The sequence below is a fragment of the Pelmatolapia mariae genome, linkage group LG10_11, assembly GCF_036321145.2.
Source record: "Pelmatolapia mariae isolate MD_Pm_ZW linkage group LG10_11, Pm_UMD_F_2, whole genome shotgun sequence".
NCBI classification, from domain to species: domain Eukaryota; kingdom Metazoa; phylum Chordata; class Actinopteri; order Cichliformes; family Cichlidae; genus Pelmatolapia; species Pelmatolapia mariae.
The window spans coordinates 982,932-1,004,255 of NC_086236.1; the positions used below are offsets into that span (position 1 = coordinate 982,932).

Consider the following 21,324-nt stretch of genomic DNA (forward strand, 5'->3'; position numbering starts at 1 on the left):
CAGGTGGTTTGTAGTCTCCGTTAGTTCCTCCTTTTCACACTTTAGTGTTTTTTGTTGTTGTTTTTGTCGGGTCTCAGATGCGTTTCCTCCAGTCGTTCGTGGTGGTTTCAGGCTGTTTGGCCGTAGCATCTTTGAGGCAGTCTTCAGTCTGTCAGTCGTTTCACTCTGTGGATGTTTACGTGGGTCTCTTTCGTGCTTCGTCTCTGTCCACAGGGGTCTTCTTCTTCTTCTTGATGGCGTATTTTTGTTTCTTTTGAGGAGGCTGTTTTTTCGTGGTCTCTTGTAGGGGTGAAAATTAAGAGTTTATTGATTGTCATTCTGATGTTATTGTCTCCACCATCACTAATTGCACTCTGTGTGGTCAAATATTTGTGCATGTTGGAGCTATTTCCCCTCTTTGTTGCGGTCAGCTCAGCAGTGGTCAGCGCTGTTGCTTCGCACCACCAGGGTCCTGAGTTTGACTCCACCACCTGGCCGGGGTCATTCTGTTAGCATGTTCTCCTCGTGTCTGTGTGGGTTCCTCCCACAGACCAAAGACCTGCCGTTAGTGGAGTTGGGTTAACTGGTCATGGGTGTGAATGGTTGGACTGGTGACCTGTCCAGGGTGTACCCCGCCTCTCGCCCTGTGGTAGCTGGGATTGGCTCCAGCTGGAGTATTACACAGAACACTTTTCTTAAAAGTAATGCAGTACGTTACTCAATTACTCCAAGGAGAAAGTTATTTATTATACTACTCATTACATTACTTTTGTATTATTCTGTAATATGTAGCTGAAATATGTAGTCTCATAATTGAATGTATTATTATTTAATGTAAGAATATAAACCTGAGGCTGCAGCCCCGCACACCTACACACACTCCTCTCCTAATGAGGACACGTGTGTGAGCACAAAGCAAAGAAAAAACACTTTATTTCCCCAGCCAGGGACAATAAAGGATATTTCAGTTTCTATTGTGTTCTACTGTAGAAACACGAGCAGGTAGCAGCAGGCTGCAGCCTGGCTGTTTGCTACCTTCAGGTCAGGCTCTGGCTGCTGTGCTGGGCTCTTCGTTAGCTTAGCGTTAGCACGGTGTGTGTGTTTCCACTTTAAACTAGAAAAGTCAAAGTAACGTCCGTTTACACGCTGCAGACCGTGTGGCTGTTTTCCTCCTCTGACACGTGAACTGCAATCAGCTGATTGTAGTGCAACCAGAACTGATAAGCGGGATCAATACACACACAGACACAGACTAACAATTCCAAAAATGAATTTGACCATGAGGACTGGTTCCCAGTGCTGTTTGTGGTCATTCTTGTGTTTTTCATGTTTCTTCTCAACATCAGCTTTCTGATGTTTTGTTCCTGATAGAGTCATCAGTGTTTTTCAGCTTAACCTCACCTGTGTGTGTGTGTGTGTGCCTTTTCCAGGTGTGTTGCTGCAGCAACGGCTGACAGATGATGCTCTTGTGAGAGTGGGTGGGGCTACGTGGCCCTGAGGCCTTAAGGAGGAGTCTCAGCCCTAAGCTCCTCCCCTCTCTCGTCCCGAGACGAACCAAACGGACGGACACACAGACGGCCGTAACTCTCCCTTCCCTCCTCCTCCTTCCCCCCTCTCTCCCCCGTTCTCCCCTCCACCTGGCCCCTCCCCCTCCTCCCTGCCACCCTCCCCTGTCTCCCCCCTCGTCCCCTGCCACCATGCTGTGGTCACGCTGCTGGTGGAGAGCCTGAGGAAGCAGACTCTGGAAGGCGACCCTGCTCAGCCGGGGGACTTCTACCTGGTGAGTGGCACACCTGTAGCCTCACCTGTGAGAGGTCACTGTCACACCTGCAGAGCAGAGACAGGAAGTGTACTTTTGGTAGCGACAGTCTGCACGCCGTCACGGCCCACGTGTTCACTGACAGTCAGGATACGTTGATACAAAGCTTTAAAGTCAGGGTGTAAAATCTCACCACTGGATGTCAGTGGATTGCAGATGATTCCTCCTAATTCACGTGGATAATCCTGCTACGGTGGCTGTAGGACACAGCCAGCTGCTTCTGCTGCTGTTTGTGGAAAGTCCACACTTGTCTGAACACTGTATTTAAACATGTTTGAGTGATATCAACACTTAGCAATAAAGCAGGAGTAAGAAACTCTCGTGCGTCATCAATCTTAGTCCCAGGTCACCTCGAAACCTCCGATGACATTCATCTGTACTGAGAGCTGCTGTTAGTGAAACTTTGCTTGAAGTGGCCTCTGACACTTAGTGAATAAACTCATATGATGTGTGACTGTGTATCACAGACGTGTGATTTTAGGACACTAAACAGGGCGTAACGTTAGATTTAGCGCAGCTGTTGGTATTGTTTAGCTGTCAGCTGTGTGCAGACAGAAGCAGGTCGTCTCTTTCTGTAGCCACACATGTAAAGGTGCTACACAGAGTCTCTGAGGTCCTTCAACATCTGTGGGACAATGCTCAGGATGTTCTGTGAGTCTGTTGTGGTCAGTGCTGTCCTCTGTGCTGTTGCATGCTGGGACAGCAGGTTGAGGGTCACAGATGTTAACGGACTCAATAAACTGATCACGAGGCCAGTAATGTGGGGATGGAGCTGGACTCCGTTAGGGTGGTGTCGGAGAAGGATGTTGTCCAAGATAAGGACAATGCTGCACAACACCTCCCACCCACTCCATGACATGCTGGCCAATCACAGGAGCACGCTCAGTGAGAGACTGTGATTACCCACAATGCACCACTGAACAACACAGGACGTCATTCCTGTGGACATCTCTGTACAACTCCTGCATCTAACACACAGCGAGGTCGTCTATGCTAAAATAAAGTTTTACAGGTTATATTGGAGCTGTTTCTTATATTTGTAACATGTTGTGTTATTGTATTAGTCTGTTCCTGTTGTCATGGAGAGACTGACCACATCATGTCCTCAGGGAGTAATGAAGTACAAAAACGCCATTAGGCTGAACGGCCCAAAGCAGAGCAACATGGCGGCTTCCACAAACCAGCGGCCGCTGATGTGTGATTTTTCATTCATTCTGATTTTATTATTTCAGTTTTTCAGCTGACACAGCTCACGGTGTCTCCTCACAGGAACCTTCCTCCCTGCAGCTGTGACTCTAAATCAAACCTTAAACCTGAACCACACCTGAAGATAATCTGACCTGAGTCATGTGTGGAAACAGCTTCAGTTAAAGCTGAGCTGAAGTTCTGAGCAGTTCTGCAGGTGGACACCAGGTGGTGCTGCAGGTCGCCTCATCTCCACTGAACGAGCTGCAGCCACGAAGGACAGTTGCTGACTTCAGCTTAAATCCAGGATCAAAACTGGAAAGCAGGAATATTTTTATGTTCTCAGAGCTGAAACTCTGATTCTGGTCTTTCAGTCCCTGCTGGACCCAAAAACCCTCGCAGAGTGCTGGCCCCCAGATGGCTTGATGCCTGGTGAGTGTTTCCTGTTTCCGTGAGTGAACCCTGAACATCATAAATGTGTGTGTAAGAGGAAAGAGTGTGTTTACCTCAGGTACTGTTCCTACAGCGTGTAATCATTTACCTGTGTGTGTGTGTGTGTGTGTGTGTGTGCGTGTGTGTGTGTGTGTGTGTGTGTCCTCAGAGAGCAGCTACTGGCAGCTCTGCCCTCCCTCCAAGTCCGGCCTGCAGGGGGGGTTGCTGAGCTCTAGTTTCCCGCCCGGCCCCTCGGCGCTGGTTCCGCCTGATGCTCACCTGCAGGAGGGCGGCGACCCCCTGGACGGGGCCCCTTCTCAGCCGCCGTCGCAGCACCGCCCCCTGGCGCCCAGCACCTCAGCGTCCGAGCTGTCCCTCCCCGGAGCGGCGGTGCCCCCTCCAGGCCCTGGACCCCCACCACCCCCTCCTCCACCACCCAAACGACACTGCCGCTCGCTGTCGGTGCCCGAGGACCTGTCGCGCTGCCGCTACACGTGGCGGCCCAGCGCCTCGCGGGTCTGGACGCCCGTCAGCCGTCAGCAGTGCCACGGGGGAGCGGGGGGAGGGGTCACGGGAGGGGGTATAGGGGTGGGAGCGGCGGGGGGCGGAGCCTGTCCTCTCCGCGCCCCCAGCTCCTCCCTGAACTCGTCGCTGCACTCCTCGTCCAGCCCCACCTTTTTTAGCCTCGCGCTGTCGCCGGACTCGCCGCTACCGTGGAGCTTCCCCTGGGACCCCAGTGAGGCGGCGGCAGGGGGAGGAGCCTGCTGTTGCTTCTTCCCCTCCCCTTCCTCTTGCTCCTCCTCTCCCTCCCCGCTTCACCCGCCCCCGCCTCCTCAGCGGCGTTTCTCCCTCTCCCCGGTGCTCATCAGAGACTCGGCTGCCTCCACCTTCCTGCCCCCGCCTCCAGTGCCCAGCCAAGCGGCGGCGGCGCCTCCACCTGGCTGCGTCACATTGGCAGGCGGCGTGACCGCGGGCGGCCCTGTTCCCGCCTCGCCCTCGTCGGCCTGCAGCACACCGTCGTCTGTGCGCCGCAGCCTTCCGCCGCAGCTACCGCGCTGCCACTCGCAGCCATGTGACCTGCTGCTCCTCAAACCGGGTCTGAAGAGACGCCGCGACCCCGACAGGCCCTGCGCCCGGCCCGTCCTCGACTTCACCAAGATGACACAGGTAATAAAAACACGCTGCTGGTTTTTAAAGAATTGAACGGTTTACAGATCGACAGGCGAACGTCCAATCAATCAAGTTATTTGTAAGCACACAGCGAGGGCGCTGAGCTGGACAGGCCGCCTTTATTTGTTTCTCTAAAGAAAAGCCACCAAACTCCCAGATATCCTGCAGGGGGAGTTCTGGACGAGGGTCGGAGGGTCCACACCTCTCAGATCGATCATTTACATTCAAAACATTTAACGCCATCGAGTCTGTCGAGTTCTGTTTAAGTAGATCTGACAGTCGTCAGCGTGACAGTGAAACGAGAGTCCATGTTTCCTGAAACTAGTGTTAGCTCCGCCTCTGTCGCGTTATTGGCTGTTGGTTGTGTGACGCTCAGACTTCAAGCGGCAGGTTTACAGCTGTGAATGTTTCATCCCGCAGACGCGCAGCATCGACCCGCAGTGTCTGGAGCGCGGCGGCGGCAGGCTGGCCTGCGGCGGCGACCTCTGCATGGGCATGGAGCCCTTCATGGGCGACTTCCGGGGCTCCTGCTCGCCGGCCGAGTGCCTGGGCAGGACCAGCATCGGGCCGCTGAGCGAGAGCGACGAGGAGTGCCGCGAGGACCAGGACGAGGACGACGAAGGAGAGGAGGAAGCAGACGAGCGTGAGGCGGCGCAGCAGGCGGTGTTCGAGCGGGACTGTACAGAGCTGGACTTGAACTTAATAGAAGAAAACTGACGTATTTGTAAATGAAGGCTGTTCTGTGTTCTTTAGTTTTATTTTGAAATTATCTAAACCCCCCCATCCCCACTTCCTGGACCGCCACCATCTCAACACTCGGCACCTCCTTGCCACCAATCAGCAAGGCTCTCAGGAACAACACCTTCTCTCATTGGACGAGCTGATTGACACGACAGTGATGATGTGGCTGCCGCCGTTAAACGCTCACCCGGAGTCTGAGGCGCGGTCGCCCGACGCCGTCAGGCCTCTGAGGCACAGAGTTTCCTTGCCTCAGGCCTTCGAGCGCCACGCCGCAGCGGCGTCCTGAAACAGCATCACCACGCCGACCTCGCCGACCCAAACCAGAACAGAACCCCGAGCTCGTCTTCCTGAAACTTTCGAGTACGAAACGTGTCGGGTGACGTTCAGGAAACTAAAATATGGATCAGGTACCGAGGAGAAACATTTAGTCTGAGGGGTCTCGGGGTTAAAGGTTAAACTTCGCACTGTAGTGTTCAGCGCCACAGAGGGAGGGGTCATCACTTCCATCACACGAAAAAGACAAAGAACCAGAATAAAACCCGAATACGTTTGTAAATATATTCAGAGTTCCAGCGACTCTCCAGGAGAGCTGTGGTAACGCTGCTCTGCTGCAGCACGCACAGGTGAGGCTTAGCATGAAAACATCGTCAAGGTCAGAATAAACAAACCTGACTGGAGTTCAGCCTGCTCTGACCTCTGACCTTAGAGAAGAACAGGACGTAGACTGAGCGATATTTCATCTGTTCTGCTTCAGGTCCGTTGTAAACGCAGGTCGGCGTTTACAACGCCGTCCCGTTTCACAGAGGCGACTGGTGCTCAGCGACTCTGTGCTCGTTCCTGAGGCGCCGCCGTTTACTTTAGAAAAGGTTTAAATGGATCCAAACACTCATGGAGTCACTGATTCAATCGAGCGTGATCGCTTCATCATGAAATCTGATGTCATACACACACCTGTCCCGTCTCGTGACCTCGGCGTGGTGATGCGTTCGGGCTCCCGGCGGCCGTGCTGAGCGCCGGCAGCCACTGATGCTGTTGTTCACCTGAGTGTTCACAGATTCCTGCTGCACACACCTGTCCCCAAAACCACTCCCCGTGTGTGTGTGTGTGTATGAGTGTGTATCCATATCTTTGTGGGGACCGTGCCCTCGACTTTGGAGACATGTTTGAGACTCAGAATGTGGTTTTAGTGTCAGGGTTACAGTTCGGCTATGGTTAGGGTAAGCATTATGTCAATTATATGTCCCCACAAGCATATGAAAACCCGTGTGTGTGTGTGTGTGTGTGTTCTGGCACTGACGTCACAGTCCTGGTGGTCATGTGACTTGTATCCATACAGTTTAAAGTTTCGGGCGAACGAGTTGAAGAAAGCGAGCTCGATCCACATGAAGGAGTGGACACGAGCTGATGCGAACAAACGTCGGCGTAATGACAAACACTTTGACACACTAGGCTAACGCGGAGGGGGTGGGGCTTATAACCTACTCGGGGCCATAGACTCCCAGCTCACCTGTGTAAATTATTAATATTATTAGGGGCCTCTTTGACCGACAGGTGCTGACATGCTGTGTGGGTAATTGTACTAACAGACCATCCAAGAAGCCTGAGCTCCATGATTTTGAGGAAGTTATCAGGACAAAGTACAAGTCTCTAATATTTGGAGAGCACGTTGCCTCTTTTCCTTCTGTGTTACTGCTGGACTTTATGAAGGTTTGTCCCAGCAGGTGTAACTGTTGGTGTACCAGTCGCACACGGTTGGTTTTCAATTCAATTCAATTTTATTTACACAGCGCCAAATCACAACAACAGTCGCATCAAGCTGCTTTATATTGTACAGTAGACCCTACAATAATAGATACAGAGAAAAACCCAACAATCATATGACCCCCTATGAGCAAGCACTTTGGTGATAGTGGGAAGGAAAAACTCCCTTTTAACAGGAAGAAACCTCCGGCAGAACCAGGCTCAGGGAGGGGCGGGGCCATCTGCTGTGATTGGTTGGGGTGAGAGAAGGAAGACGGGATAAAGACATGCTGTGGAAGAGAGACAGAGATTAATAACAGATATGATTCAATGCAGAGAGGTCTATTAACACATAGTGAGTGAAGAAGAAACATCCAGTGCATCATGGGAATCCCTGGCAGCCTACACCTATTGCAGCATAACTAAGGGAGGATTCAGGGTCACCTGGTCCAGCCCTAACTATATGCTTTAGCAAAAAGGAAAGTTTGAAGCCTAATCTTAAAAGTAGAGATAGTGTCTGTCTCCTGAATCCAAACTGGAAGCTGGTTCCACAGAAGAGGGGCCTGAAAACTGAAGGCTCTGCCTCCCATTCTACTTTTAAATACTCTAGGAACAACAAGTAAGCCTGCAGTGTGAGAGCGAAGTGCTCTAATAGGGTTTGGTTACAGGTGCAGTGTTATAGGTCAGTGAGGGTTTTCTGTGTTACAGCGATTACACATTTCTGTGAGTCTGGATTCAGTCTGGATGTTCAGAAACATCGGGCGCTGTGAACATGGAAACGCTGGCTGAAAAAGTGACTTTGCTCTCATTCTAACTTGAAACCCTCAAAAACATAAGAAAAACAGTCCTCTGAGCGTCCACTTCATTCTTTACAGTTTTGTATGTGTGACATTTTTGTGTCGTGTGCCCCACAAAAGCTCAACGCAGTAACTATATGAGACTTGACTCTAACGTTGTTATGATGTGTTACACATATGTGACGTTGGGGAGAAAACAAGTTAAAGCTAGTGTGTCCACTCTTTACTGTTTCTATTATTAAAAAAAACATTGTGATGCTCCAACATCTCAGTTAAACAGCTGCTCTCCACCATAAACAACAAACTGTTAATGCTAAGCGCTAACTAGCCAAGCTTAGCAGAGCAGCAGTAGCCAGAGGAGTATCTGATAAAGTCATGTGGGTAAATTTAATGAAGTAAACTGAGAGAGTGATGCAGATGTTTTATTTATTTGAAAACACTGTGTAATATTTATTTGTTTTGTTAGAGTGTAAGACTAAGGTTTAGTTTGGCTCAAACTTTAGCAACACTTTAGCTTGTGTAGTTACTGCTGTCTGCCTTTAGGGGGCAGTGCTGCAATCTCATTATTAAATAGGTTTTTTTGTGGGTTTCAAACTCATCGACGATGAAATGCAGAGTTTCACTTTTTGTGACAGTTTGTACGTTTTCATGTCACATGAAATATCCGCTGGTGATTCTGCGTTAGCACTGATGAAGGCAGTATTTCAAATTTTCAACATATTCAGAAATACAGTCGTCTTCCTCCGATGCTTCATGTTTATGCCTTTAGCATGTTACCTTGGCATAAAAATATAGAAGCACAAGAATCTTAGAAAATGTTGGATGGGTTTCACTGAATTCTTTAAACCAGCGACTCCCAAAGTCCAGAGTGCTGCGGCCCACTGCAAAACCAGAAACTCACGTGGGCCTCTAAAGGTTAAATCCTCATCCTAATAAAGTGACAAGAGTGATGTATTACCTTGAAATGTTTATCCAAAAAACTTAAATAGCACACGCTGTTGGCTGTACATTGTTAATGCTACCCAGGCATATCAAAGTTTATGGCTAAGGTGTGCCACTGGGACACAAACTTTAATACAAGAGCCATAAATTTAGGCGAGACTAATGACTAATATCACAAACAGCCTTCTATTATTATTATATGAATATGTTACTGTACACACTTGTAATTTTCAAACTGAATTTCTTTTAATGATGCGGCCTGCCTACAATATCTTCATAGCCCACCAGGGGGCTCCAGTCTGCATTTTGGGAGTCACTGATTTTAAACAATCATTATGAACTTGAATTTGCATTACGAAATAGCGTTTATTCATTAAAGATGTTAGGATATATTCATTGAAGATGATTAAATCACCTAACGATCATGAAAAACGCCTGTGACACGATAATAAATTGGCAGAGGTACGCCGTGGTGCTACATGTTTAACCGCTGATTTAAGATGAGATTAAAGTTGTGATAGGTGTCACTTAGAAAGTCCTGATCAGTGCTGAAGGTAAGAAAAACAAGGCTACAGCTTAATTTTCCCAAACTTGTGAAAGGAAAAACCCTAAATTCATACTGTGTGCCTGTAACACACATAGGAAAGCACACACACACACACCCTGCCCACCCGCCTCCTGGTTTGGTTTGTTTCTGTTGATTGGTCCATAACACTCAGCATAAGCCTTAAGTAAACATACTCTATTATTCTGTAAACATTAAAAAGAAAAAAAGATGAAACTAACAGAGAAGAAAAAGAAACGTGTACTGTAGCTGTTACATTTTTAGTCCTTCTGTTCATTTTCTGCTGTTTTTCTTAATATTTCTAATCTGATGTCTGAGCGCGGCGAGACTGTCGTCATGAACGCATCGTGTTTGAAAAAAAAGTGAGAAAAGCTCCGTGACGAGGAGGAGGAGCCCTGTACAGAGTTAGCGAGAGTCTCGGACATCTCTTGTCTTTTAGAAAATGTTTTTTATTGTATGTGATTAAAAAAATGACAACATGGCAATTTGAAAAGCAGTTTGTGAATAAATTAAGTTTATTGAGAATTATTTTACAAAGAAAGGGGAAAAACTGGTGTCTCGTGTCTTTATTCGCTCACAGTCACAGGTTAAAGGAGCACGCCGCCAGTTCATGGACGGTCCAGGAAGCACATGCAGGTTCAGTTCTTATTAAAAATGGATTAACAGCAAATGTCAGGGAAATGTTGAAGGTTCTTTAACTTCACCTCAATCAGCAGCCAGATGTTTGGAACTCAGACACAGGTGTGTGTTCAGCCCTGACACAGAAAACGTGTGCCAGACAAACCAACCAGTTTAAAAGAACCAGTTCTGCAGAGAACGGTGATGAAACCAGTATCTGGGCAAGGTGCAAATATCTAAGGACCATTTAACCAAGTATTAGTGCGGGGGGGGATCAGCTCCATGTCGCCTCCGTCTGGCAGATAAAGCTACACCAGGGAGACGGAGGCGCTTCACTCTGTTCACGTATAGGTGATGAATCATCGCTGAAAGCTAAACTTGACAGTTTATTACAAACAGTGTAAAAGCTCCACGTTCCCGTAAAACTACAGACCAAAGACTGCTGGGAGGCTTCAGTTTTTCTCTGTGGCGGTGCTCTCTGAGGTGGGGGTGCCGCTCCCCTCTGCTGCAGCGCTGGAGGAGGAGGCGGTGACGGCCGGGGCTGAGGTGAAGCTGATGGGGACGATCCTCTCCTTCCCGTCGTTGGCGGGGTTCTCCCGTGGTGCCTGAATCTGCAGCTGGCCGCCCACCAGCGAGCAGGTGACGGCCTCGGGGTCGACGCCGTCCGGCAGGTCGAACTCCTGCCTGAACTCCTGGCACTTGTAGGTGTAGGAGCCCTTCCCGTCCTCCTGCTTCTTCTCCGTCCTGCCGCTCACCCTCAGCTTGCGGCCCACCTGCTTCACCGACAGCTCCTCCGGGGAGAACTCCTTCGTGTCCAGGCTGAGGGCAAAGGTGGTGCCGTCCCTCCCCAGCTCCTGGAAGGCAATGGGCTTGAAGACCCCCGTGCAGGAGGATGTCTGATCGATCTCCTCAAAGATCTTCTGGTGCAGCCTCTCCATGAACTCGATGCTCTGCTTCATCTCCTGCATGTGATGGATCATCTCCCGCTCGATGTGGTAGAAAAGCGGCCGGGTCTCGGGCCACAGGCTGCGGACGGGCCAGTGCAGGTCCAGGAAAGGCGTCATGGCGGCGGGGGATGGCTGGAAGACGCTGGGGCACAACATCCTGTTATCCTGGAGGTGGAGGTGGTGGTGCTGCTGCTGGTTTGTGACGAGCTGCTTCAGTCTCAAGTCTGTCTGCCTGATGGCCGTCCTCCCTGCTGTTTATATACACTGACCACCGCCCACATGCACCCACCCACGGAAAGTTCCAGCTACATTCCTGTGTGTGTGTGTGTGTGTGTGTGTGTGTGTGTGTGTGTGTGTGTGTGTGTGTGTGTTCACCTGCTGTATAAAGACCATGACTGAGTCCTGCAGCAGAAATAGAACAAAGCTGAGACGTGTTGGCATGTGGCAGCTGAACACACACACACACACACACACACACACACACGCCTGTATGTCTGTCTTTGTGGGGATTAATCATGACTCACCACAAAAACAGGACATATGAATAAAGGCTTATTTTCATGGGAAATAACATGGAAATAATCCTTTTCATTATTTCTAATGAAAAACATAAAGAAAACCTAAAATTAGATATGGTGATAAGTCTTTGTACAAAAACAAAGTCGCCCAGGAAAAGCGTCCAAACATAAGAAAAGTCGTGTTAGTCGTGTGAAACAGTCCCAACATCAGACTGAAGTTTCTACATGTAATCATCTGCTTTTATAACAGCAAAAACAGTCCCCATATGAATATAGGGACCCAGTTTTATGGGTTAGTCCTGACATGATACTAAAGCTGGTATTTTATGAGAAGAGGGTCCTCACTTGACAGGAAACGTTACTTTATGGGGGGAAATGTAGAATGTGAAAAAGAAAATCACAACTGTATGAGGTAAAGTACACAGAGCTGTATGTCATAAGCAAAAATGATCAAGCTTGAACTGAGTAACGGTCCATGTAGGGTCACGGGGCCAAATGTCCTCAGAAAGTTTAAACCTGACACAGATAGATGACACACACACACACACACACACACACACACACACACACACACACACACACACACACACACACACACAGGAAGTCGAGTTTCCACCAGTTCTGAAGACGTACACTGCATAACCCTGATCTTCCTCGTGGGGACCTGTTCTGTCTGTAACCATACCTGGGTCCCCACTTTGCTGCTTTGTGAACACATGTATGTCCCCATAACTCAAGGACACGCTGTGTTTGTAAAACTGTAATAAGGGTGCAGAGAAGCTGGACTCAGGGCCAACACTGAGACAGGCAGCGGTCACGCTCTTTGTTCTTCAGCTCGGCTCTGCTGACATCAGCGTGAACATTACTGTGACGTACATCCAGCTGTTTGGGGCTCACCTGGGCTCACCTGTTCTAACGTTTAATGATGATGTACTGCGTTAATAGCAGCTGCTGTGTTTCAGACGCCTCTGTTCGTATTTCTGTTAAACGGATGTTTTTAAACCGTCTCTGCTGAAGCTCACAGTTTAAAACGCTGCTGAGTGACGTCAGCCTCCGCCTTTATCCTCTGAGCAGATCGCACTGAGCTGTCACCGCCATCATTTTTCCGCTCCTCCCACCCTGCTGTTTCCCGGCCAATCAGACGTCGACATGAGCCGTCTCCTAGCTAATCACATGACAGCTCTTCTGCTAACACGTGGCGTTGAGCTCTTTGAATAGGACGTTTCCGGGACTCTTGCCGTGAGCGGGGGATTAGCTCAAATGGTAGAGCGCTCGCTTAGCATGCGAGAGGTAGCGGGATCGATGCCCGCATCCTCCACATTTTCATACTCCTCCGTGTTTTAGTCCCTGTGGATCTGTGCCGCCCTTTGGACTCTGACCCGCGCGTGGATTTCGGTTTGGTTGCGTTTAAGCTCAGGTACACTTTACATTAAAAACACTCAGGTGGGGTACATAAGAAATGAGGTAAATAACTCACTGCGTGGATAATTGTAACTGTGGGCTCACAGTCTGAAGCACCGCTGTTGCTGTGACTCAGCACTCTGTAAATAAACGGTGGAATTTAAATTATTTATTTAAATAAAGAATTTATATTTCATATTATTTAGATTTGTAGTATTAAATATTACTATGACACAATTAAATATAACAAGTTGTAAAATAAAATAAAGCTAAATTAAAAAAAATATGGGAAAAGTAACCAAAAAAAGTAAATAAAGTATTATTTGAATATGAAAATAAAAGATGGACGATGCATTAATAAATACTGAAAATAAACAGTTAATAAATAAATCCCCCCGCTGGCTCCTTCGGTTTTCTTTCACTGCACATTTATTCAGATGTTTTATAAACACAACAAATAAGAAGATTTTATTTATTCCTCAGTCAGACACTTTCATTAAAAACAAGTCCAAACCATCTTCCTGCATTTGGTTTGCGGGCCTCAAACACTTCTTTGTGCTGTCCACTGGGGGGCGCTGTTCACCTGCAAACATCAGCTGGTGAACTGCTTGGCTCAGAGCAGAAACAGTTCCTGTGACTTCTCCACCCTCCATCACAGTCAGAACATCTGATGCGAAATAAACCCGACACCACAAACCATGAAAAGATCTGCAGATCACGTTTCCCTCACCTGCCAGGCGATAGCAGCGATAACCAGCAGCACAGGTGAGGGTCACTTCAGGCACTCAGGTCAGTGAGTCACCTTTGCTAAGCTCACCTTTTTAAAGTTGTTTTTGCTCACTGTCATGTTTTCTCTCTTCTTTTCTGCGTGTTTAATTCGCCGTATGTGGCGCTACCTGCTGGATGTTATTCAGAGCCACACCTGTGGGGCCGACCAACAGCCATGACCCGAAGACCCCCAAAGAGAGCGGCTGAGACCAAAACCTCGTCAGGAAAAGCTTATATCAGACTGTTTATACTTCCTGTTTATCCAAGCTGGTACCTGGATGCTAACAGGTGAGCGGCTACTTCCTGCTGAAACTCTGCCCCCTGGTGGTGGGAGTGTACAAAAAGGCTTAACACAGATTTCTGTTCATCACCCAAAATAAAAGACAAACGTCTGTAGAGCGAGCTAACGCCGAACCGAGAAGTTCAATCAGAGCAGCAAACACTCGAAAACTGGAGAACATACAAATACTTTCATACAAGACTCTACTAAAAGTACTCAAGTACACTGCAGGCCGGCCCCTCCATATATGGACACGCCCCTTTAGCAAGAAAGCTCAAAGCACATCAGGAGTCGTCCTGCTGGTCGTCATGGCGAACACATTTTAATTAGTCACCGCTTCAAGACGGCGTGGGCAGCTTCGATGACCGTGACGCGGCTTCTACCCATCGCAGCAGGCGTGGTGCTGGTGGTGGTTGGAGCTTGGGCCACGTGGAGCGGGGACGAGTGGGCGTGGTGGTCATGCTGACGCAGCAAAAGCTGCAGCTGTTCGTTCTCGCTCCTCAGCTCCTCGCTGTGCTTCCTCAGAGCTTCGCGCTGCAGCACAGCGCCGCTGCGGCTCCGCCGCAGCTGCTGCAGCTCTGGGAACCTACAGACGTCCTGCAGACAGATGGACAGGTGAGCTGACGACTGTCTGCAGGCCATATTGTACCTGTGGGGGAGGAACTTCCTGGCGCTGTGCTTTAACGTGTTTTAGAAGCTGCAGTCCCACCTGGGAGCTCGCTAAAGTGAAAATAAAAGGACACAGGTTGGGGAGGGCGGAGCCTACCTTTGCTGGCGTGTCCTGTCTGCACTCGTCTGTGCGGCGTGATGATGATGATGATGATGTCAGTAACATGTCGTGTTGCGTCTCCAGCCGGTGGCAGATGTCCACGGCCCGTAGAACCCTCTCGCCCTGAAACAGCGGAGCACACGGAGGGTGAGAAGCAGTTCCGACAGGTGATGCAGACAGGTGAGGCGGGCTTCACCTTAGTGACGACGGCCTGCAGGTTCTTGGCGGCGGCATCGCCCTGGACGGTGAGCTCGGTGAGCCTCTTCCTTGCCGCTGTGTGCGACTGGGTCAGGTGGTCCCGGAGCGCGTGAGACCTGCAGTTGAGCTCGTTTATGGTGGCGGTCAGGTCCTCTTCCATCGAGCTGTTTTCTGCCTTGCTGAAGATCATCTTCTCCCTCAGCCTGCGGACGGCGTCCTGACAGGAAGTGAGCGAGGACAGCGAGTCCGTGGTAAAACAAACACATTTACAGGCGACAGACAAACTCCTCCTTCAAACAGCGGCATGCATCATATTAGGACTTTTTTATTAGGGGGCGTGGCCTGAACGACTGATATTTCGCTTCCAGGACTGTGTTTGGCTCACCCGGGTCAGCTGACTGTGGATGTGACACACCTGTGACACACCTGCCTGTCTGAGCGGGGCTCAGAGACAGGTGGAGGTGTTGTGAGCGCACTGACCTCCAGCTTCTTGGTGGTCTTCAAGTCTTCGCTGATCTTCTTCTGGTTGTCTGCGAGCAGCTTCTCAAGCTGCGTTACCTTGACGATGCTTTTCTGCAGATGCTCTAAGCTCGTCTGGGTGGCGTCACTCACCTCCGCCCTGCCCTCCAGAGCAGCCACCTGTGCACAGAGAAGGAGTCAGCGCAGCCGGACGGGCCTGAGAGGCAGAGGGAGACCACGGGCCGGCGCCATACCTGCTCCTCCAGAGAGCACGCGTACATTGCCAGCGTGTCCTCGAGCAGCATCCTGATGTCATTCATGGCGTCCGTGTTGTGCAACTCCGCCGTCAGGGTCAGCTCCTGCAGCTGGAACTCCTGCTGCTGACACTGCTCCAACATCTGCTGCCTGAAACGCCACACAGGGTCAGAGGTCAGAGGTCAGCACAGCTCCACCGGCTTCAGGCCACAGGATCATGTGACTCTGACATTAGCTCACAGGCTTGGAGGAGGCGCTGACGGCAGGTGAGCGAGCAGATCATACGACTCACCTCTGAGAGCTCACGCTGGCGCTGACGTCCTCCAGGGCACGCCCCCACTGCTGCTGCAGACCCTGCAGCCGTGCGGCCTGCAGCGCCCACAGCGCCTCCATGTGGTGCAGGTGGCAGCGCTGCATGTGCGCCTCCTGGCGCTCCGTCTCCTGCACGTCGCCCACCAGCTTCTGCAACACAAACGGGCAGGAGTCTGGTCAGCGGGGTAAGACGAGAGTGGGAGAGAAGGGGTGAGCACAGGCGAGGGGCGGAGCACCTGGACGATGCTGTCCAGGTCGTCCAGCGTCCTCTCAAATGTCTGCTGGAGCACGATGATGTCATGGCGCAGCTCGGCGTCCCTGGTCTGGCGGAGGACTGCCCTCCAACCGTCGTGGAGCTTCAGCAGGTTCACAGCAGTGTTCCTCTGCTCCTTCTGCAGCTTGTCCTGACACACGCACACACACACACACGCACACACACGCACACACACACACACGCGCACACATGCACACATGCGCACACGCACACACACACGCACACGCACACGCACACGCACACACACACGCACACACACACACGCGCACGCACACACACACACACGCACACACACACACGCACACACACACACGCACACACACACGCGCACACGCACACGCGCACACACACACGCACACACACACACGCACACACACACACGCACACACGCACACACGCACACACACACACGCGCACACGCGCACACACACACGCACACACACACAGTGTGAGGTGTTCAACAAGAGTCAGCAGCAGAAAGTCAAAGAGGCCACGCCCCCTACAGTGATCCAGGTGTTCCCTCTGTGTCACCTTCAGGAACAGGCCGAGCGTCTCCTCCTTCTTCTTCATCAGCTCCTCCTCAGCCTGAGCGCGCTGCTGCAGGTGCACCTGTCTCTCCTCGTCAGACTTCCCCACGCTCTTCTTCATCTTCTTTGGCATGATGCCTCCTCGTCTCCTCGTCTCCTCGTCACGCTGAGAGGACAGCAGGTGGAGAAGGATGTTAGCTCCTACGGGTATTTGTGAGAAATAAGACCTGCAAACATGAGCTCATCGGGTTTAAGCTCCTCCTCTCAGAGTTACCACCTGACCCCAAACCAGCCTGTATATAAAAGATGGAAGTAGCCTCCCCCCTGTTAGCACGCCGGCTGCTGCCCGTTTGGTGTTTCAGTCAGAAGTGAGCGTATTTGGAGGAGAGGGTGCACATGCAGTGATCTCAGGTGTGCCGCACAGGTGAGGCTGTCCTTCCCGTCAGTGTGAAGATTAACGACACATTTAACCTGTGAGATCAGAGAAGAGACAGAAACGCTGCCGCAGGAAGTGAAGCAGACGTGTGAGCTCGACTGTGGGCTGACACAAAACTGTGACATTACAGGGAAGGTTCTGGAAGCTCATTGGCCGGCTGTGCTGTGATGATAACACAAAGAAGTGTGTGTGTGTGTGTCACTGAGGTGATTCTTGTAATAAATATTTTTAACCTTATGGAGAACAGGTGGATTCTGTCTCCGCCTGTCTACAGGCTGACCTCAGTATCACCTCTGCTGCTGCAGTTTCCCTCGCTCTGCTGTTTCTGTCCTGCTCTCCTTTTCCTGCGTCGGCGGCGTGAGGCCGTGATCCTCTGACATCTATTCGCTCCTCTGTGGTCGACCTGGATATCTCTTCTTCCTCCGCCGTCGGTGTCTGGGTTTTTGACAGACTCTTTCGGGTCCACGCAAATCACAGAGGAGGAGAGGTAAAAGAGCCGGCAGGGGCGTAATTTCCAGGGGGGTTATGACCCCCCCGCCAATAATCAGACCCAACCAATATAACCCCCCCAATAGAATTATGAATTATCTTGCATAAATAGGCTGTTGATTTTCTTTACTCATTTCAGTTAAATGTGCAGCTAAATAGTTTCATGTTTAATCATCTGGGAGTTTACTCAGATTTATTTATTCATTCAGACAGAGATCTTGACCCCCCCCCCCCCAGACTGCTCTTCAGACGAGGATTAGCGGCTCGAGCATTTCTGGTCACCTGTGCTCAGACTGCTTGTTCGGAGGAGTATTTGTCTTCCCTGTCCCTGCTGGGTTTTGCGAGGCCTGGACGTATGAGCTCGTGTTTCCTTAGGAGAGTTCATCCAGACGCTCCGGTCATGTGGCCCGCTGCCTCAGCAGCGAGCGGTATCTATGATCGTCACGGATCGAACCGCTTCTACGTCCTCTAACACGGGTCGGTGTCGGTTATGGTTTGACTTATTCCTCGCTGAGCGTGGCGCTTCTCAGTGCCCGATCTATGAGAAATAAAATGTTCTTGTTGAACGTCACCAGCGTGATGGTGACTGTTCTTCCCTGATCGAACTCTGCTGGGCTCCTTCATCAGTCGGCCGCAGACTTTTGGTCGTGGAGGAGGTCTGGCTGTCGCTCATTAATGGTTGAAAATTTTTCAGCGTTTGAACTACAGCTGGTTCAAACTGGAATCAAAGAGCCGTGTTACTGTGCTGTGGTGTATCGTCCTCCATTTTTAAAGGAGTTCAGTGACCTTTGTCTCCCATCTTGAAGCGGTCCACCTGGGAGTTTAACATACACACTGATGATGACTCTGACCTCTGTGCCAGAGGTTTTCTTAGCATTGTGGATTCGTTTCATTTCACACAGCATGTGTCCGGCCCCACTCACACCAAAGGACACACTCTGGACCTCGTTTTATTTCACACCATCATTGTATTATATTTAACCGTCTTTTTATTTGCGTTTTTAGCTCGCGCGCCTTAAATTCCTCTACTGCTGCTACATTTTCTGACGTTTTTCATTTGGTTCTGCCTGCTTCTAATGATGTTGATTCATTAACAAATCTTTTTAATAATTATTGTCTTTCTATTTTAGATCATATTTGCCCTGTTAAAACCAGACTAGCCCCTGTGTGCAAACCGTCTCCCTGGACAAACGACAGCATTCGCTGCTTAAAGCGTGTCTGTCGTAAAGCTGAGCGTTTGTGGAGAAAGACTCGTTTACAGGTTCATCTCCTTCCCTAATCATGACTACAGGGCCCTGCACGGTGTAGCTCCATCTTCTTCTTCTTTATCGCCCCAGCAGCTCCCTCAGGTCTTGTGACCAGGACTTGCTGGCTCCAGCAGACGAGGTTAAACACAGAAGGTGACAGAGCGACTCTGGAACTCGCTCCCTTTGAGTTTGAGATCTGTGGACTCAGTCATCTCTTTTAAAAAGCAGTTCAAACTTATTGTTTAAACTTGCTTTGGTTGATTTTGTTTGTTTGAGGTTGTATGTCTGTTTCTGCTTCTGTGAAGCACTTTGTGATCTTATCTTGAAAGGTGCTATATAAATAAAATTTTACTTTACTATTACTCCACCTTCAGGTCTGTGCACCCACATCTCCACCAACCTCACCTTGACCCACGACACCATCGGCCTGGTAAAGAAGGCCCAGCAGCTGCACCTCCTCCGTGTCCTGAGGAAGAAGAACCTGGACCAGGAGCTGCTGCTGACCTTCTCCCCTCCTCAGTGGAGAGCGTGCTCTCCTCCTGCCTGCTGTTTGTACTCAGGGGTGGGGCTGGGTTTGGATTATTGATTTTCCAATTAAAATCGATTCATTAAAATCCTGAATCAATTTTTAAATACAAATTTATTTTGCCAGAAACGCCAGAATCTCAGGTTAAAGCTCACAAAATTTCAACAAACACCAAACAGCTAAAACAGCAAACCAGAGCAGATTCTGCACAAAGACGTAAACACAAAGCGCACGTCAGCCGACAGCTCGCAGATTCTGATGCGTCGGGTTCGCACGTTGTGTTCACGTCTTTTTTTGCGCTGGAGTCTGAGCTGCAGGTTTTGTCTCTCTCAGACCAAAACTGACCGAACCAGCAGCAGAAGAAGATCCAAACGACGCTTCACATAAACATCGTCATGAACTCACTCTGACTTTTGCTGCTTTCCTTCCAGCACGATAAAAATCACACTTCCTGCACAGCTCTCTCTCTCTCTCTCTCTCTCTCAGTTTCCCGTCTCAAGTCTCTGTTTTCTGCATTGTTCGCTTGCTTGTGACCCACCAGTCTGCCGCTGTTCACAGCGCTGTCGGCCGCTGGTGAAGCATGAAAGTCTCATTTCTGCTGTTCAATACTGAAGAAATATAAACTTTTTAAAATGATGCCACGCTGCAAACTCTCAGCTGTGTCTGTAACTCTGCTTCAGCAGCATCAGGTCATGTTCACATGTTCATTCATGGTTTTCTTCAGTTTTTCTTCTACTGCAGAATATTTGAGGTTATCTGCTATAAAAATCCAGGCCAGGAACATCTGCTTCATGTTTGTCTGTTTTATCCTCAGAGACTTTGACTCAAAGGCCTCTGCTGTGACGCTCACACCTCTGATCAAGTCTCACAGTGTCAGCTTTGGTTTCATAGATATAAAAATACTGATAAATGATGAGAATTATAATATTTCTGACTGTCTGAGGCAAAATTTCCGCGATTCAAATCAGTGACGATACCCAGCCCTAGTCATTAACACCGCCCACAACACCACCGGCTGGTCATCGACGGGTCCTCCTGTCTCAGGTAAACCATCACAGGTGACCCCGCCCACACTCAGGCTTCTGCAGTAAATTTCTGTCCTGAGCGTCTGCGGTGTCGCGGTTGCTAGGCAACAGCAGCAGCGCGTGCAGGCCGGGCCGTGTCTGGATCACAGCTCGTGGACCCTCGTTTCCAAATGTAATTATATTTAACTCAAAGTCAGCCGAGCGGCTCTTTGATCTGCTCCGCGCGCAGTGACGTCGCCCCGGTTTCCCGTTAACGTGGGCGCAGGTGAAGGTCAGACACTTCAGGTCTTACCTTTCAGGAGTGCCGCTGCAGACCCGCGACTGTGACCTCCGTGTTTGCGATCCGTCACCATAGCAACAGCGTCAGCCGGGGTCACGTGGCAGCCGTCAGCTGTTTGCAGATATTTTAGGAGAAGAAGAATTTAAATTTAACTTGTTCTAAAACCAAACGACCGGAAACAGCTGAAACACCCGAGTCTGCGAAGACGTCTGAATGACTGCGTTTCTGTTGACATGACAACCTGCTGCGTAACTTCCTGTTTCCGTTCTGTTTCCTCTGGGCTGATCAGCTGTTCAGTTTAAACGTCATCACTCAGGTTGTATCAGAGGACTCCAGATCAGGCCGCAGCGATGATGTCACACAGCTCCTGTGCACCAACCAATCAAACACAGCAGAAAATCACCTGCTGTTCACACCTGGCACACTCGCACAGGTGAGAGGCTCCAGCCCTGTCACTGAGCAGCATCGGAGGCGGCCTCCACCCGCTCACCTCTCCGTCCTCACTCCTCCTTCACCCACACCTGCTCCAATCAGCCTCGACATAACAACTATTTAACCTCACAACCATCTCTATAAGAGCAGAGCGGGAGCCATGTTGGACAGCAGTGTAATCAGAATATCTTTA

General features: G+C 50.0%; 3 protein-coding genes, 1 long non-coding RNA gene and 1 other non-coding gene across 5 annotated transcripts; 3 read left to right on the top strand and 2 right to left on the bottom strand.

The window, feature by feature from the left end:
* The first annotated feature begins 1,712 nt into the window (after positions 1 to 1,712).
* Positions 1,713 to 7,583, top strand: fam53c (family with sequence similarity 53 member C). Its single transcript, XM_063487944.2, has 4 exons — positions 1,713 to 1,759; positions 3,358 to 3,415; positions 3,585 to 4,582; positions 5,006 to 7,583. Exons 2-4 carry the CDS (start codon positions 3,409 to 3,411, stop codon positions 5,300 to 5,302), a joined length of 1,302 nt encoding a protein of 433 aa, XP_063344014.2. The 5' UTR covers positions 1,713 to 1,759; positions 3,358 to 3,408; the 3' UTR covers positions 5,303 to 7,583.
* A 2,458-nt stretch (positions 7,584 to 10,041) lies between these two features.
* Positions 10,042 to 11,145, bottom strand: LOC134635823 (heat shock protein beta-11-like). The gene has a single exon (XM_063485403.1). It carries the CDS (start codon positions 11,089 to 11,091, stop codon positions 10,441 to 10,443), a length of 651 nt encoding a protein of 216 aa, XP_063341473.1. The 5' UTR covers positions 11,092 to 11,145; the 3' UTR covers positions 10,042 to 10,440.
* Positions 11,146 to 12,698: 1,553 nt separating this feature from the next.
* Positions 12,699 to 12,771, top strand: trnaa-agc (transfer RNA alanine (anticodon AGC)). The gene has a single exon. It is a non-coding gene; the product is annotated as a tRNA-Ala (tRNA).
* Positions 12,772 to 13,281: 510 nt separating this feature from the next.
* Positions 13,282 to 13,967, top strand: LOC135933621 (uncharacterized). The gene is made up of 2 exons (XR_010573853.1): positions 13,282 to 13,619; positions 13,769 to 13,967. It is a non-coding gene; the product is annotated as an uncharacterized LOC135933621 (long non-coding RNA).
* A 107-nt stretch (positions 13,968 to 14,074) lies between these two features.
* ccdc65 (coiled-coil domain containing 65) lies at positions 14,075 to 20,931 on the bottom strand. Its single transcript, XM_063485386.2, has 9 exons — positions 20,712 to 20,931; positions 16,701 to 16,862; positions 16,132 to 16,299; positions 15,876 to 16,045; positions 15,583 to 15,733; positions 15,350 to 15,508; positions 14,868 to 15,086; positions 14,669 to 14,794; positions 14,075 to 14,499 (listed from the first exon to the last, which is right to left on the bottom strand). The coding sequence occupies exons 2-9, from the start codon at positions 16,827 to 16,829 to the stop codon at positions 14,233 to 14,235; spliced, it is 1,389 nt and encodes a 462-aa protein (XP_063341456.1). The 5' UTR covers positions 16,830 to 16,862; positions 20,712 to 20,931; the 3' UTR covers positions 14,075 to 14,232.
* Positions 20,932 to 21,324: the final 393 nt, after the last annotated feature.